Source organism: Colias eurytheme, chromosome 21 (assembly GCF_061535395.1).
Source record: "Colias eurytheme isolate Ceu_HAF_F1 chromosome 21, ilColEury1 Martin Lab GWU primary, whole genome shotgun sequence".
NCBI lineage: Eukaryota > Metazoa > Arthropoda > Insecta > Lepidoptera > Pieridae > Colias > Colias eurytheme.
Genome location: NC_143000.1, coordinates 10,204,454 through 10,219,128, shown reverse-complemented (window position 1 = coordinate 10,219,128; position 14,675 = coordinate 10,204,454). Strand labels below are relative to the sequence as shown.

At 39.6% G+C, this 14,675-nt stretch overlaps 1 protein-coding gene across 6 annotated transcripts in view; it reads left to right on the top strand.

Annotated features, from left to right (window-relative positions):
- The window catches only part of LOC149899394 (uncharacterized), a 30,312-nt gene extending 15,796 nt beyond the window's left edge, over positions 1–14,516 (top strand). For all 6 annotated transcript variants that reach the window (XM_090114110.1, XM_090114106.1, XM_090114104.1 and 3 more), the window contains 10 exons: positions 6,538–6,790; positions 8,923–9,151; positions 9,780–9,915; positions 10,283–10,350; positions 10,938–11,120; positions 11,755–11,832; positions 12,703–12,790; positions 13,064–13,132; positions 13,362–13,453; positions 14,077–14,516. In XM_090114110.1, the coding sequence (XP_089970236.1) occupies positions 6,538–6,790; positions 8,923–9,151; positions 9,780–9,915; positions 10,283–10,350; positions 10,938–11,120; positions 11,755–11,832; positions 12,703–12,790; positions 13,064–13,132; positions 13,362–13,453; positions 14,077–14,217 (1,337 nt within the window). In that variant the 3' untranslated portion in view covers positions 14,218–14,516. The remainder of the gene's footprint in view (positions 1–6,537; positions 6,791–8,922; positions 9,152–9,779; positions 9,916–10,282; positions 10,351–10,937; positions 11,121–11,754; positions 11,833–12,702; positions 12,791–13,063; positions 13,133–13,361; positions 13,454–14,076) is intronic.
- The last annotated feature ends 159 nt before the right edge of the window (positions 14,517–14,675 follow it).

Genomic DNA, 14,675 nt, shown 5'->3' with positions numbered 1-14,675 from the left:
ACTTAGATAATATTTAATTTAGCTTCATTGGTATCGTGATCATGAAGTCTTGGGTGAGATTCTCTACACAGGATTCTTGAGACATAGAAAGTGAATTCGAAAGTGTGGTTTAAAGAAATTAATTATACTTCTGAATAGACCTATGGTATGACTCTGCCTTTACAGATAAAGTTTTTATTCGAGTGTTCAATCCCCTAATTTAAACTTCTTTAGAAGTATATTATAAAGAAAGTAGCGGTCCGCCCCGGCTTCGCCCGTGGTACATATGAAAAATAGATGTTGGCCGATTCTCAGACTTACCCGATATGCACAGAAAATTTCATGAGAATCGGTCCACCCGTTTCGGAGGAGTATGCAGACTAAGGGCGCTTGTGCACTACAAGGAATTTTACTGTCCGGCATTCCGATTTTTTACGGTCCGGTGTGGCATGAAAAAACCGATGAATTGCTTGTGCACCTGTCCGTCTTTACTCGGATCAGTGCGGTACAGTTCAAGGAAGTATGGCGGTATAATGCTATCATAAATGATTGTTTTCGCATTTTACAAGAAACGAGTAAAAATATAGAAGGTGAAATATTATATTACTTCGTTATAATAAAAAGTAAAGTTCCGTAAGAGATTTAAAATGCGTGTTTCACTTATTTATTTTAATCGGTGACGAGGAGCTAAATCTATTCCCACTTGAACTTTAACTTACCAACACTTACTTAGATAATAATTATAGGTCAATGCTTGGTCAATGTATATAAAATAACAATACCGACTTCTCAAATCTCATTGCCAGCTAAAAGAAAGTAAAACAAGAGCTTGCTTTCAATTGGCATATGCAATAAAAAGAGTAAAATCCAAGCAAGTGGGCACTCGAAAACAATTATACCTACAGCGACTCGTAAACTCAAAAAACCATCCGGAATAGGGAAAAGTAAAATGTCGGACAGTAAAATTACGTATAGTGCACAAGCTAGTATATAGATTAATGGCGTGCCATACCGGACCGTAAAAAATCGGAATGCCGGACCGTAAAATTCCTTGTAGTGGACAAACGCCCTAACATTGTGACACGAGAATTTTATATAGGTATAAGAGATTATTACATAATATAGGTAGATAGAGATCAACTCTATCTAGTCTTAGGGGAAGACATTTTGTACAAGACTCTTTGTAACTAATACGTTTGTATCAGAATTATTAATTTACTCTTAAAATATACCTGAATATACATTTTGGACCGGTTGTATTGCGAATTTGAAACAAAAAATTCATGTAAGTAGTAATAATTTTTTAATGTCCATATTTAAATGTTAAAAAATAACGAGTAATAAATCAGTTGAAGGTGATATGCGGAAAAATACATTGTAGGTACTTACTTAAAAATCTGTTTCATCATTTTTTAATAATTCAAGACTATTGATTATGAATTACAGTTAGGTTTTTTTAGTTCTATTTTTTTTGTTCTACAAAGATGCTCGTAATATGAATAATTTTTTCTCGTAATTTTCCTATGCGTTTATCGTTATTTTTGTTCAGTTAAACCGATATCCTATTCCTAAAACCCATAATGTAATGAGCAACCTGAAAATCACATTTATATTACGACTTTAAATGAGTCATTACTTAACAGAATAAGTTACATGTGTTTAATAACATTACATAACATCACACACACATAGACCTTCTAAGCTTATAAAATGACTTGCGTAACTGGCTCGTGTCTAAGCAGGATTCTCATAGTTCAAGTTATTAAAGAGCCTATTAAGATTTATCTCATTTTACACCTTAAAAAAATGTAGAGACGTCCGGTTTTGCATGAAAGTACTTAACACTGACCGATCACTTGGAATTAAATCTCTGATTACCTATAAGCATTACCAGGATACAATAATGGTTCCTGGTGATTAATTTTCTTATTTATAGGTGTATACTGTATATATAAAGTAAGGTTTATGTCCGAATTCCAAACCGCACGTAAGGCTACACGTGCTGAGGCGCGACCCGAAATATAGGGCGCGGGTCGCGAATCGCGAGGTTGTTGACATCGCGATATTGCGTTACTATCGCGCCGTTTCTTTTGTCCCCGCTCATTGCGCGCTGATTGCCCGAGTCCATCGCCACCGACGACGCTATTCGCGCCTGATAAAAGATAACGTATCGCATTCCTGCATACGAATGAGCAAAGCGGGATAAGTGCCTTATAACGCGTTAAGTCAAATTACCAATTAAACATTTAATTGGATCACTAATCGTTCGAACGTGTAGTATTGGCTATCGAAGCGTCAGACGTAAATAGAGCAGTAGAAATCAGCAGGTGGTGGATCAGTATTCGCGGTCGGGTGTTTCCGGCGAGCCGAGACGTCACGTGGCGGGCCCGAGCATGCGGCCCTCCCCCCTCCCCCGCTCCTCCAGCTGCCCGCACACCGCTCTCCCGCGAGTCTCCTCCCTCCGCGCCGCGCACCCCGCTGTCGCCGCCCGACCAAGTCGTGCGGTCACCTTCCACGCTACTTAGTACATACAATTCACTACGAACTGAACAATGGCGAATTACAAAATACAAACACTAAAATAATACACACCAAAGCGTTACCTACGTAGAGAAATAGAATCAAAACTTTACTGCTCAAGATTTAGCTGATTTAATGACGTGCAGGCGCGTAAACAATCTAAATATGAATGTTTATCAGTTCTAGTTCTGGTACCGGCCTTGCTAAGTTGGAAACTAGGTGGCCGAGTGCAAATTGTATTAAAAAATAAAAAAATTCCAACTATTGTTTCTTTACGATAAGATTGTTCGTTTAAAAGCTACTTTCGCAGTTGATTCATTACAGTTTGTGCGTTGTTACAAGAAGATTGTATTATTCCTGAATACAATACATTTAGTTTACGACGACACAACACAGATCCAAACACTCTACATAAGAGTTCAATGAGATTCAAATATCAGCGGTTTACTTGAAACTTGAAAGTTGAAACCGTTCAAAAATATAAACAAAATGTTAAACTTTTACAAAACGTTGCATATACAGGGTGTCCCACTTTCGGTATACTAAGCGCAAAGGGACTTGTAGTTTTACATACGCTGAGTACGTAAAAAATACATATAAAATTCCAGACGCATTTTTTTTTCAAATAGAGGAGTTCTTAAAATTCCATGTGTACACCCCTAAAAAGCAACCCGCCCAACTTGGCCACCCGCACGTGAGCTATCGTTTAAGATTATGTTTTCATAGACAAAATGCTCACATTAGCAAAGCGATATATGCCGGCTTCGCGAAGCTAGAGAAGAATACATGGATTTTAAGGAAAAATTTGGCGAAAAATTTTTCACGTAATTTTGTTATTTGAGTATTTTTTACGTGATCAGTGTATGCAAAACTACAAGTCCCTTCGCGCTTAGTATACCGAAAGTGTGACACCCTGTATATCAGTTTAAGATATCCATTTCTTTCTAAGGAACGACCAGAACCAGAACGACCATTTGGTTGGGTATGAGTTATGACATTGCGTCGTATCAGATGTTGAGATGCTTCTAGAACATTTTCTAGCTATTTTGCATAGATTGTAATCTCTAGGTAGAGTTCTCCTTTCAACAAATAGGTGATAGTTTGCATGTGTCGAATTATAATTATATGAATGTGTTATTCGGATTGGTTAGTTAGGTTTACATAACGTGTTTAGAATTATTGGTCTCTGTTTTTACCCGCGTCGCTAATTGACTCACAGCTTGTAGCTAAATCTAAACTTGTATTCATTATACATTACACTGTACGTGTACACTACAGTGTACACTTGCAGTGCGTGGTTCGCGAGGGAGATATGCTCGTGCCTCTTTCGCACAGTTTGTTTCCCTTCGCAGGCGATAGAAACGCCGCCGCGCCGCCATGCGCATTTGTACCAGGCTCATATGAACAGCAGGAGCCTGACAATAAATTTAAAGGTAGAGCCTAGAGACGATTCACTTTTTTTGTCAATTTTTATAATAATTATTATTGTATTCGTCGAGGATGAACTAACCGAAATTGGCATTTTTAAATGACAGTTATTGGCGTACCAAGTACCAACTATGTAAAGCTATTTTTTGATGATTAACGGTTTCTAAATTATAAAAATAGCGCGATTACATTCTGCGTAATTATCTTTATCTATTCATGAAGTTTTTATTAGACTGCTAAGAAACACAAATTAGTTAAATAATTAATTGGGCGTCTATCGTCTCAGTTGCGACGTAATAAGGAAAATACTTATTGTTCGAGAATTTTCTTTATCTGATTATCCTTGTCTGCCCTCCGGGTACTCGTGCGTGAATGTAGCAGGATTCAATAGCACCCCATGGAGCGGAGTGACGCAAGTTGAAATAAAATGTGATTTTCCCTGGCAGCGACTGTCAACTGCCGATAACTTGCATAAGCCCCTGCCTCTCATGTTACCTTAGTACTGTTTGTGACATTTTGTTGAAAATTTCTTTTCTTTATTTTTCTTCGGCCAGTTCGGCTATTGTTGCGATTTTCAGTTGTTATGAGTTGAATTTATGGAGAAATACAATCAATTTCTCTTTTGTTTTACATGCTTAAACTTTAATTATACTTTCAGAGTTTTCTTTTAAAAAACTCTATTAAACTTTTTACAGCATATAAAAGAAACTTCTATAGAAGACAAATACACTGAATTTTAAAATTTACAATATTTTTTTTCATGATGTTTTTGGTATTTTTTAGAAAATGTATAACAACTTCTTTTAATTTAAATTTATAAATTTCACTGGCGTAGTTTTTCGTGTAAATATATCATTAGGGCTCTATAACTCTCCATCGATTTAATAAACAATTCTCCAGAAAAATAACTTATAAAATGTCCCAAATTTAGGGCAGGTATACCGTATAAGGTTTATTGATGGAAACGACCATGGAGATAATGGTGATGGCTTCGAATTGATTCATAATTCTGAATAAAGATGATAATAATTTGGTAGACCGGTACTATCTGGTTGCCAAAGGTGGCTTTTATCATTTAATAGATGATGTATGTCAGTATGTATCATTTTATAGTGACGAGTGACAAAATATATTGAGACACCGAATTGAATTATTAAAGATTGTTCCCCAGGATCCTATCGATCGCGTTAATAATTCAATAATCGAGCGCAAAGTCAAGATGTTTGTCAAAGTCAAGAGTTCAGCAGCCTCAACCTCCGGGACTCAGCCACTTCTTGACTGATTCTAATTTATGGCAAAGGCTCACACCGCGACCGGTCAATACCGCCTCGTTTTTATGCTCTCCTATTGTTATTCGTATCCTGTTATTTTATTCATGGGTTTAGAAATTGTAAAACTTTAGGTAATCCACCTTTTTAGATTTCTCTTTAAATATTAATTATTTTACCCTAAAGTAATTTTGTGCACAGTGTGAGTATGTGACTTAAGTAGTATTTAAATTAAAATGTATTCTTACTGCAAACTTAACAAAAATGTTGTGTGGTTTTATGAAACCACGGTAAAAGTGAAACTGTTCGAACGGTTCCGAACACTGCTTTGTGTAGCGCATGTCGTAGGTATACCTACTCGGCAGCCGCGATACACGCGACATGCGCTACACAGACCAAAAAGTTTGAGACGATGTAATAAAAGTTTCACTTTAAAAAAAAAACAGCAAGATACTGGTAGAGTAAAAATTGTTTACGTGTCAGACGTGTTACTATAATTACTCATTTTAAATTTATAATAAGATGTTACTGATGTATATATTTGATTATAATGAGAATATATTTTATCCGATGCTGATTATGAAATTTTTAAAACTACAACACTAAGCAAAGAGTTTGGCAGTCGTCATGAAAGATGTAGAGTTGTAGAGTTATATATTATTACAGAGTTTTCCATGTAATTAAATTTATTTTTTGTTACGCAATGCAAGTTTAGGGCACACTGACCAAGGAACAGCTATTACGCATTCACAGTCAATGAACTCTACATTTCGCTCGTTTGTACAAATCGTACTGAATAATATTAGCTCTCGTTGCAGGCGCCAGCGGCACCCAAAATATTCATAATGATCGTACGGCACAGTATAGTACATTATTTGGACCGGTTTTTTTCTCTTATGATTAGCAGCTGATTTTTGGCGTGGTAACAAACGTCAAACTCCTCATGACCGCGCTGACGTCAGCCGGTTACGCCCTCCCGCTATCTCTTTTCGGTACGGCTGTGAATCGTGCACCTATCTCTCTCCAGTCGGCGCTCAGCTGCTCCGTGAAGTTAGGCAATCGAGGGCTCTAGCGCACCGCGTTACGATTCAATATTGCATGAACATATACAACTCGTGTAATCGTCACACCCACATTCACGATGAGCTTTCGCATCGAGCGAGCTCTTGGAATATCATGCTCGCCTGGTACTTTACCGCCACGAATCGCCGCCGTCGACGAACCGTTTGACAGGGCATATCACCTATGATTAAAATTAAGGAATGAGCGTTCGCGCTCAGAGAAGCCGATATCGTAATCGCATTAGTAGAGCCATTGTGTCTGATGTCGCGTTTTTTTGCAGAGGAGGAACCTAAGTCGCCGGTGTCGGTGCGGGTGAGCGAGGTGTCGGTGGCGCGCAGCAACGGCGTGGTGCGGCCGCCGTCGCCGCCTGCGCCCGCCGCGCCCCTCGCCCCCGCCCCCGCACTCGCCCCGGCCCCCGCCCCCGTGCTCCCCGCGCTGGCCCTCGCCCCCGACCCGCCGCCCGCCGCTCCGCCGGCGCCCATCCTCGACTTCGCACAAGAACATTCCAGGCCGCGGACCAACAGCAGTCACGGGTGGGTTATGATCTCCTGGTAGCTTCGGTCTTGAAAACAGCTGGGCATTGCTACTTCGCCTTGGATGTTGTTATTTTTTCTATTTTCAAAGCAAACATTGTTTATTAGATAAGATAATATTTCAATAATACGATCTTTGCTTATTGTTTTTAAATTGTTACAAAAAAATACTTATTCTATAACAAACAAGAGGACTTTCTCTCTCACATAATTTGTATTATTAACTAGCGGTCCGCCCCGGCTTCTTCCGTGGTACATGTTTACGTTTTCTCTACATGAGAACCATCCTCGTAATTCAAGGAATATAATAAAAAAAGAATTATCGAAATCGGTTCAGCCGTTCTCGAGTAATGCGCTTACCAACACATTTTGCGATTCATTTTTATATGTAAGAAGATTATGAAAGAAACTAACTAGGTATGTTACATAGAGAAACAAAAAACTTACGTTATTTTAAAAGAGTACACAAAAAATTTGTTAACACTACAAATACAAAAAAAAAATATAATATTTATTGACGTGAATTAACAATAATAATTATGAGTAGATGCAAAAATAAATTGAGGGTAGGGTTAGACATTTAAATTATGGCTCTACCAAATGATAGAGTTTTTAATTTTAGGAAAAGATCTCTTACAATCCATATAACGAAATAAAAGTTCACTTTACCTTAAAATTGTTTTTCAATTATTGACCTATAAGATAACGTAAATAAATGATGAAATGAAAAAATAGATCAATGTTTTTACCACACAATGTATAAAACATTTCTTCACAGTGCATCTATTAGGTAGGACGAGATGAATTAATGTGGCGTATCTAGAACGTTCGAAGGCGTAACAACAGAACGTAATAAAATGTAAAAGGGTCATAATTGAATCGTAATTCATCCTTGCCACAGAAGCTTTCATTTATACGTGTATCGGTCGGGTTGGCCGCGGCCCGGTGTCGCCACTCGCCGCCGCCGCCGGACGTGGCTTTGTTGATTGTCCGTTGATGGTCACTCAGCCTTTTTTATTTATTTTACATACTACCTATGTCATAATATGTTTGTTATAACACTTATCACATATCTAAAAATGCTCTTCATTAGCTTTCCTTTTGAAAAATGAGATCCGTACGACAACAACAAGTAATTATGCGACAAAATTTTGAAATTTAGTAATTTATGTCCATCCTAAAAATGTCTGCTAGTAATAGGATAGCAGAAGCAAGAAGAGTTATTGTTGAAAATAAATACACATATTGCGTTAGATCAAAGTTAACGTTGTTTTGATCCCGCTGAGATTATTTTTACTTAAGTTTATGCAATGTAAAAATAAGTAATTGTAAAATAGACGAGTCCGTTAGGCCTGTGCGCTTGTGTGGTGGCCGGTGCACGTCGCTAGGCTCAGCAGTCAGCTCTCGGCGAGTGCTCTCAAGGTGGCGAACCTTGTAGTGGATGCGTAATTAATATTAAACATCCCAGCTTGATATTCATCACATACATAGCTCGGAGCCGGCCCCTGCATGCATCATTAATGCCTCGTTATGCAGGCCCCTATTTTGTAATTTAATCAGCTATCCTTAGATGAATTAGTTCGCGCATCGAGATGAGATTATACAGAAATTTACATGAAGAAAACAATTTTAAATTCTACTATTAATTTTAATTATAACGGTTTTAACGATAGGTACTAGTGGAGATTTTGTTAATTCAATGAATATAAAATCTGCAAGAGTAGTAAACTCTTGAATTTTTATAGTTTCAAATTATGCGATGATTATCTGTGGTAGGTGTTGGATTATGTTTGATTTTTTTAATCTTCAATTAATTTGTCTTTAAAAATAATTTCTCTATGCTTCCAATGGACCAAGAATACAAATAAAAATGAAACAAATTGAGAGATAGAGCTTCTTGCCTGCTCTTCGGTGTTCTGTGTGTCTCCATAAATTGCTTTCCGAACTGTTGAAAATTCATTTAATTATATTTATTTGTTGGTAGGGCAATGAAACCTGATGAAAATACTTATTTTAACGATTTAGTAGCGCTTCTAAAGTTATTATAACTTGCAATTATCTTTTTTAAACTATTTAATTCTAAATGTAACCGAATGAACAAATGTTTGAGTATGCGTGTAACGTTGCGGCAGGCCGAGCCAGATCCCGTCCCCGCCGTCGCTGAGCAGCGGCAGCACGAGCAGCAGCGGCAGCGCGGGCCCGCGCGCCGGCACGCGCGAGGTGCACAACAAGCTGGAGAAGAACCGCCGCGCGCACCTCAAGGAGTGCTTCGAGCTGCTCAAGCGCCAGCTGCCCGCCGCGCCCGACGACAAGAAGACCTCCAACCTGTCCATCCTCGGCTCCGCCATCCGCTACATCCAGGTGAGCTCTGCGCGCCTGGTGCCTGGCGCCGCGCTATGCCCGGTTGCTGAACTTTCTACTTTATTGACATTAAAACTCGTAAATTTTCACAGCTCAGTTAAACGATTTGCGAGTTCTCTACGAGAGGGTTTATTATTTATTGCATGTTATAAAGTAAAGATACTTGATAATATTTTTTCTGGCACGATTGGAACACTCAAACTAGTTAGTGACTATCGTGGATTTTTCAAGTGAAAAGTGACATCATTTAGGGTATATGCGCTCATCGAGATAAGTGTGCCGCAAGAAGTGGGCTTCTTATCATGTCTACAAAACTAAACATTTTTATCCTCACTCTAAATAGATAATTTGCATCATCATTAAAATTATATTAGCTTCTCGTATCCACGGGTGCGGCGAGTAATCATAATCCCAATAAAATGTGCATCAGGGCAGTCAATTTCCATTATCGGTACGCTAATTATATTGTGGTCGATATTGATTAGTAATTATTGTGACTAGCGATTACCCGGTCGATGACGGAAAATCCTTCACTAGGCTAGCGGAAGCGATCAATCGATTTCATTAACTATATTATTATAAGCTCGTAGATGTTTCGATTTGTGCAACCCGTGCGTATTGGCCGCAGGTGCTGCGGCGCAAGGAGCGCGAGTGCGAGCACGAGATGGAGCGGCTGGCGCGCGAGAAGATCGCGGCGCAGCAGCGGCTGGCGGCGCTCAAGCGCGAGGTGGCCCTGCGCGCCCCGCCCCGCCCGCGCGCCGCCGGTGAGTGCCCGCCACACCGCGCACCGCCTCGCGCCCTCTGCGCGCCTGGTACCCGCGCTCGACATTATTTAATATTTGACAATGTCGTTTCAAAATAAACAAAACTGATGCGCATCATTTATTAAAAATTATCTATTAATAATGATGGCGGCCCGTTTTCACGCTTCGGAGTCGGTGCGAAAGAGACAGACGCGTGAGTGCCTCCGTCTCTTTCGCCCGCTCGGAGCCGTTACGCGCGCCGCTTATCTCGTAAACAGTGTTGTAGATATTGTAAAACATTAAATTACAAACAATTTAACAGATAACTTTGTTTTTGTTGAAATTGTATCCATTTTCCTCTTTGTTGATTATTACATTACAATTTCAGACGCTGCGCCCGAGGAAAAAGAAAGGGAAGACGTTATTAATGGCCAAGTTTTAGGATTACCTTTAAAAGTAAGTTTTATCAGTTTATAATTATACTGTTGGTACTGTAAATATATTAAAACTACTAAAATGAATGTATTGTTTGACGACAATATGACGTCAAAGAATATAAAATTTGGTCATGGACTCGAGTCTACTGTCTATTGCGCCAGACAGTAGTTCAATTGCCACCTTAAAGAACTTGAGTGTTGAAATATTGATCCCAGTACATATTAACCGTATATATTATATTTAATACATAAGTACAGTTAGAATGAAATCAAGTATAACGCAGTTCTTTGAAAATTTTTCTCTCATTTTAAATTTCTACCTTTTTTTCATTCATTCTTGAAACCCATGGAAACGATTGGATCATATTTTGTAGTTGTTTGCAATTAACTACATTTTCCTAGCGGCTAAACTGCAAATCAGCGAACCTATTCTTGCGTCATATTATGATTGCGTCAAAAAAATATTTAAGTAAGGGCCGATTTTTCAATGCTTGGATAAAACTTATTCGTCGAATAACAGAAATTCTGGAAGATGATACAATAATAATATTTTTCAATTTTAAAAATGTATCAACTGCCTTATAATGTTCGTATTCTCGTTTCCAGAGCAGCGGATCGCCGCCCCCCGCGCCGCGCACGCCGCACTCGCCCCGCTCCCCGCTCGCGCCGCACACGGCCGCCAGCCACCCGCCGCTCGGCGCCGCACCGCTCGGAGCCGCGCCGCACACGCTGAACCTCAGCACCAAGCTGCGGCCGCTGCCCGTGCAGCTCGCGCCCACCGCCTCGCAGGTATGCGCGCCTGGTACACGACCGCTAATTAGGGCTGATCTTAATCGCGGGATTATTGAGATTAGAGTTAGAATAATAGTTTGTTTCTATTATTATTGTGTTTACATCATTTTTATATTTTTATTACGTTGTAAAATTTAAAATAAATGTAGATTGTTAAATAAGAGCTGCATCAATAATATTATGCGTATGACAACAAATTCGTGCACATCAACTTAGAAGCCAACACTTTAGATTTAAATTTGTATCTGACTTATTAAGAGTCGAACTTGATCCATTTAAAAGAGACAGAATAATTCACGCGTATCAAGGATCGATGACAACCGACAATACAATAATTTCATAAGTTTATCTTAAGTGTGTTTTTAAGCTATTGCATAGTTTCTATCGCGGGCCCTGAGCGCGGGGACCGAATCCAGAAATTCCGTAACGAAAAAACCTCACGCTCCCCACGGGGACAGGCGCGGAGGTGTGGCTTGAAGGCATAGCATGCAATAGCTTTACCGCGGCAGTCCCCGAGTGCCACACGACTTTTTTTTTTTTTTTTAACTCCATTTATTTTTCAACTTTGATTATATGATAATGGTAATTAGGGTGTTATAAAAATGTGAGTTTAAGTGGAGTATATGTGCAGGTGGTTCGTGCATCGTACGGGTCGCGGCCCGGCGCGCTCACGCTCACTACTATCGCGCCAGCCGACTCGCCCGCGCAGGTAACTCTCCCGCGACTCATTACACAGGCTTTACGGAAGATCCCTGTCGAATGCCGTTCAGAACGTGTGCAAGGTTCCAACCGAGGAGATCATCATCATTGGCCTTTACGTCTATCACAGATCATTTATGGTGTGTTGCCTGAGCAATGTTTCTGGTGTCCAAATAATTCAATGCGGGATCGACATACTTTTCCGCAGGTCGAACAGGGGAAGTTTGCAGAAGCTGATTCAGTCGTCTTGATAGCGTTTCCTCCTTCTGAGGAGATTATAGAGACTTAATATATAAGTCTAGTCGTCTTAGGAAATTGTTCTAACGTAATATATTTTACTATGTTCTGAAGGGTATTTTTGAGCCCGTTCTTGAATAGGGTAAGATTTCAGTTATAGTGCGTGTTGTACATTTTTTTTTATTATAGAGGGAAAAAATACCGTTGAGTATCTCAGATCTAAATCTGTGTCCTGGTATGTCGGTCTCGATCATGGTCTCATGGTTCATACCGACTATTTAAATTTAAATTTAAAAAAAAATAATTTAAATAATTTATTTGCCATAAAACATGGTATACATAGATGTTAACAATTGAGTTCCAGCATGTTCAGCCGTTATTAATAACAGCATGAGAATTATGTCACTTAATTATAAATCAAAATTTCATTTATTATTTTCATTATCATTACATTTCACAGTCTACAATTATTATTAACAAAGTCAATCAATCAAAGTCAAAATTTATGGAAAAGGAAACTAAAACAACCCTCTTTCTACAGTCCGTATCCCCATGGCATGGCTAGGCTTTACTTCACGGGGAGGGGGGGGGGAGGGGTTTACTCTTCTTTGCGTGTTGTACATGTTAGTGCGTGTGTGTGCAGGTGGTGGGCGGCGGGCTGGTGGTGGGCGGGCGGGCGCTGCAGCTGCTGTCGGCCGCGCCGCTGCACGTGCTGCACCACGCGCCCAACGGTGAGCCACACACATACACAAACACACAAATAATCACACACACACTTGAATTATTTTTAACTAGTAAAAACCGCCCGTGGCTTCGCCCGCTTTGTCTAAAACGTAATGAATTATATCACTCTATTTATTAAAATCAACCGCATCAAAATCCGTTGTGTAGTTTCAAAGATTTAAATATGCATAAGGACATGGGGACAAAGAAAGCGACTTTGTTTTATACTATGTAGTGTATTGTGTATATGTTTTATTTAATTTTAATTTCGTACTTTTCAGGTGTAACAACAGAGAATAACCGGACATCAAAAGAAAACGGCATTGTGACAACCTCCGCAGTGTCTACAGGTGCGTTCAGAAAAAAATCTACGTTGTTTCGTTTTTTTGCGACGCAAAAATATTTGATGATCTTAAAGAATATTTAGAATAATTATTACACTGTGTAATTGCTGGATATTATTAATTTTTTTCATCTCTTTTAGTTTCAGTGTAGAATACCACTATACAAACTGAACCAGCAATATAAAATTAAATATAATGTTAACATGTAAAGTGTAATATAATGCTATATGTGCAGAGGGCGGCAGTGTGGTGGTGAGCGGTCTGACGCCGCTCGTGGTGTCGCAGTCCGCCGCGCACCTGCTCGGCACGCACACGCTCACACACAAGGTGCGTACACACACACACACACACACACGCTCACACACAAGGTGCGTACACACACACACACACACACACACACACGCTCACACACAAGGTGCGTACACAAATCCACACGTACACACATCCACACGCACGTTTGTATAAAGATATTACATACGAACACACACACAAGTGTAGCATATGCTGAGTAGTTACCACTTTTAGCACCACACTAATTAGATATAAGTATCAATTTTATTGGAACAAAATTTTCTTGCGAAAGTTGTATTTTTATTTTTAATTTTATATAATAATTGTGGTGTTGAATAAACTTTTTTCCTTACAAATGGGTGCATACTATTGCAAATAAAGTCAGTATTACAAATATTCCGTCACAAGGTCAGCACGCATGCGCCGACGATCAAGGTCATTATTGCATTGTACAAGGTCAATGTCATACAGTCACATAGACTCATTACTTAAAATATTATACACTATATTTCTTAAATTTTGTGCTTTGTAAGTTAATTATTTGCGGGAATTGAGAAGTCTCGTACATAATTGTTTTTTAATTGTAATATGCACCATCGATAATATAAAAAGTGATACTTACACAAATGAATAACACCCAAAAATGATTTGTCGCACAGATGGTGGAGACGCAGATGGTGAAGGGCAGCGTGTCGCCGCTGGCGGTGAGCGCGCAGTACCTGAGCGCGACCACGATCGTGAAGCCCGTGGTCGTGGTCAGCAGCGCCGCGCCCACGCCCACGCCCGCGCGCGACACGTGACCGCACACCGCCGCCCAACGCTGCGCGCCTGGTACCCGCAACCCGCAACCCGCTACTGAATAAATGTTATTCTTTCACGTTAATGTTAATTTAAACCTAAATAAAAAATTTATTTGTTGAAATTCATTTGTGGTGAAACTATGTATTTAACAAATAATGTATGAAACTGTGTAATCCGTAATCGCGCAACGACTCCCACCCGTTCGACGTTCTCTCCTCGCGTGTTCCGTGATATTTTATTTTAAAAATAAAATATAGAAGGGGGGGGGGAGCGTGTTACGGAACGGACCGGCGTGGTCTGTGGGCCGCCTGCAGCGGGTCGTCTGAGACATCGTCACTACCTCATCTGTACTTCATATCGGGCTTATAAAGTCGAGTCTTGGCCGCTGTGCGACTATATTGACTGTATTTTGTGAAATATCCCTATATTTTCTAATCGCATACGATTTTTCGCTTTA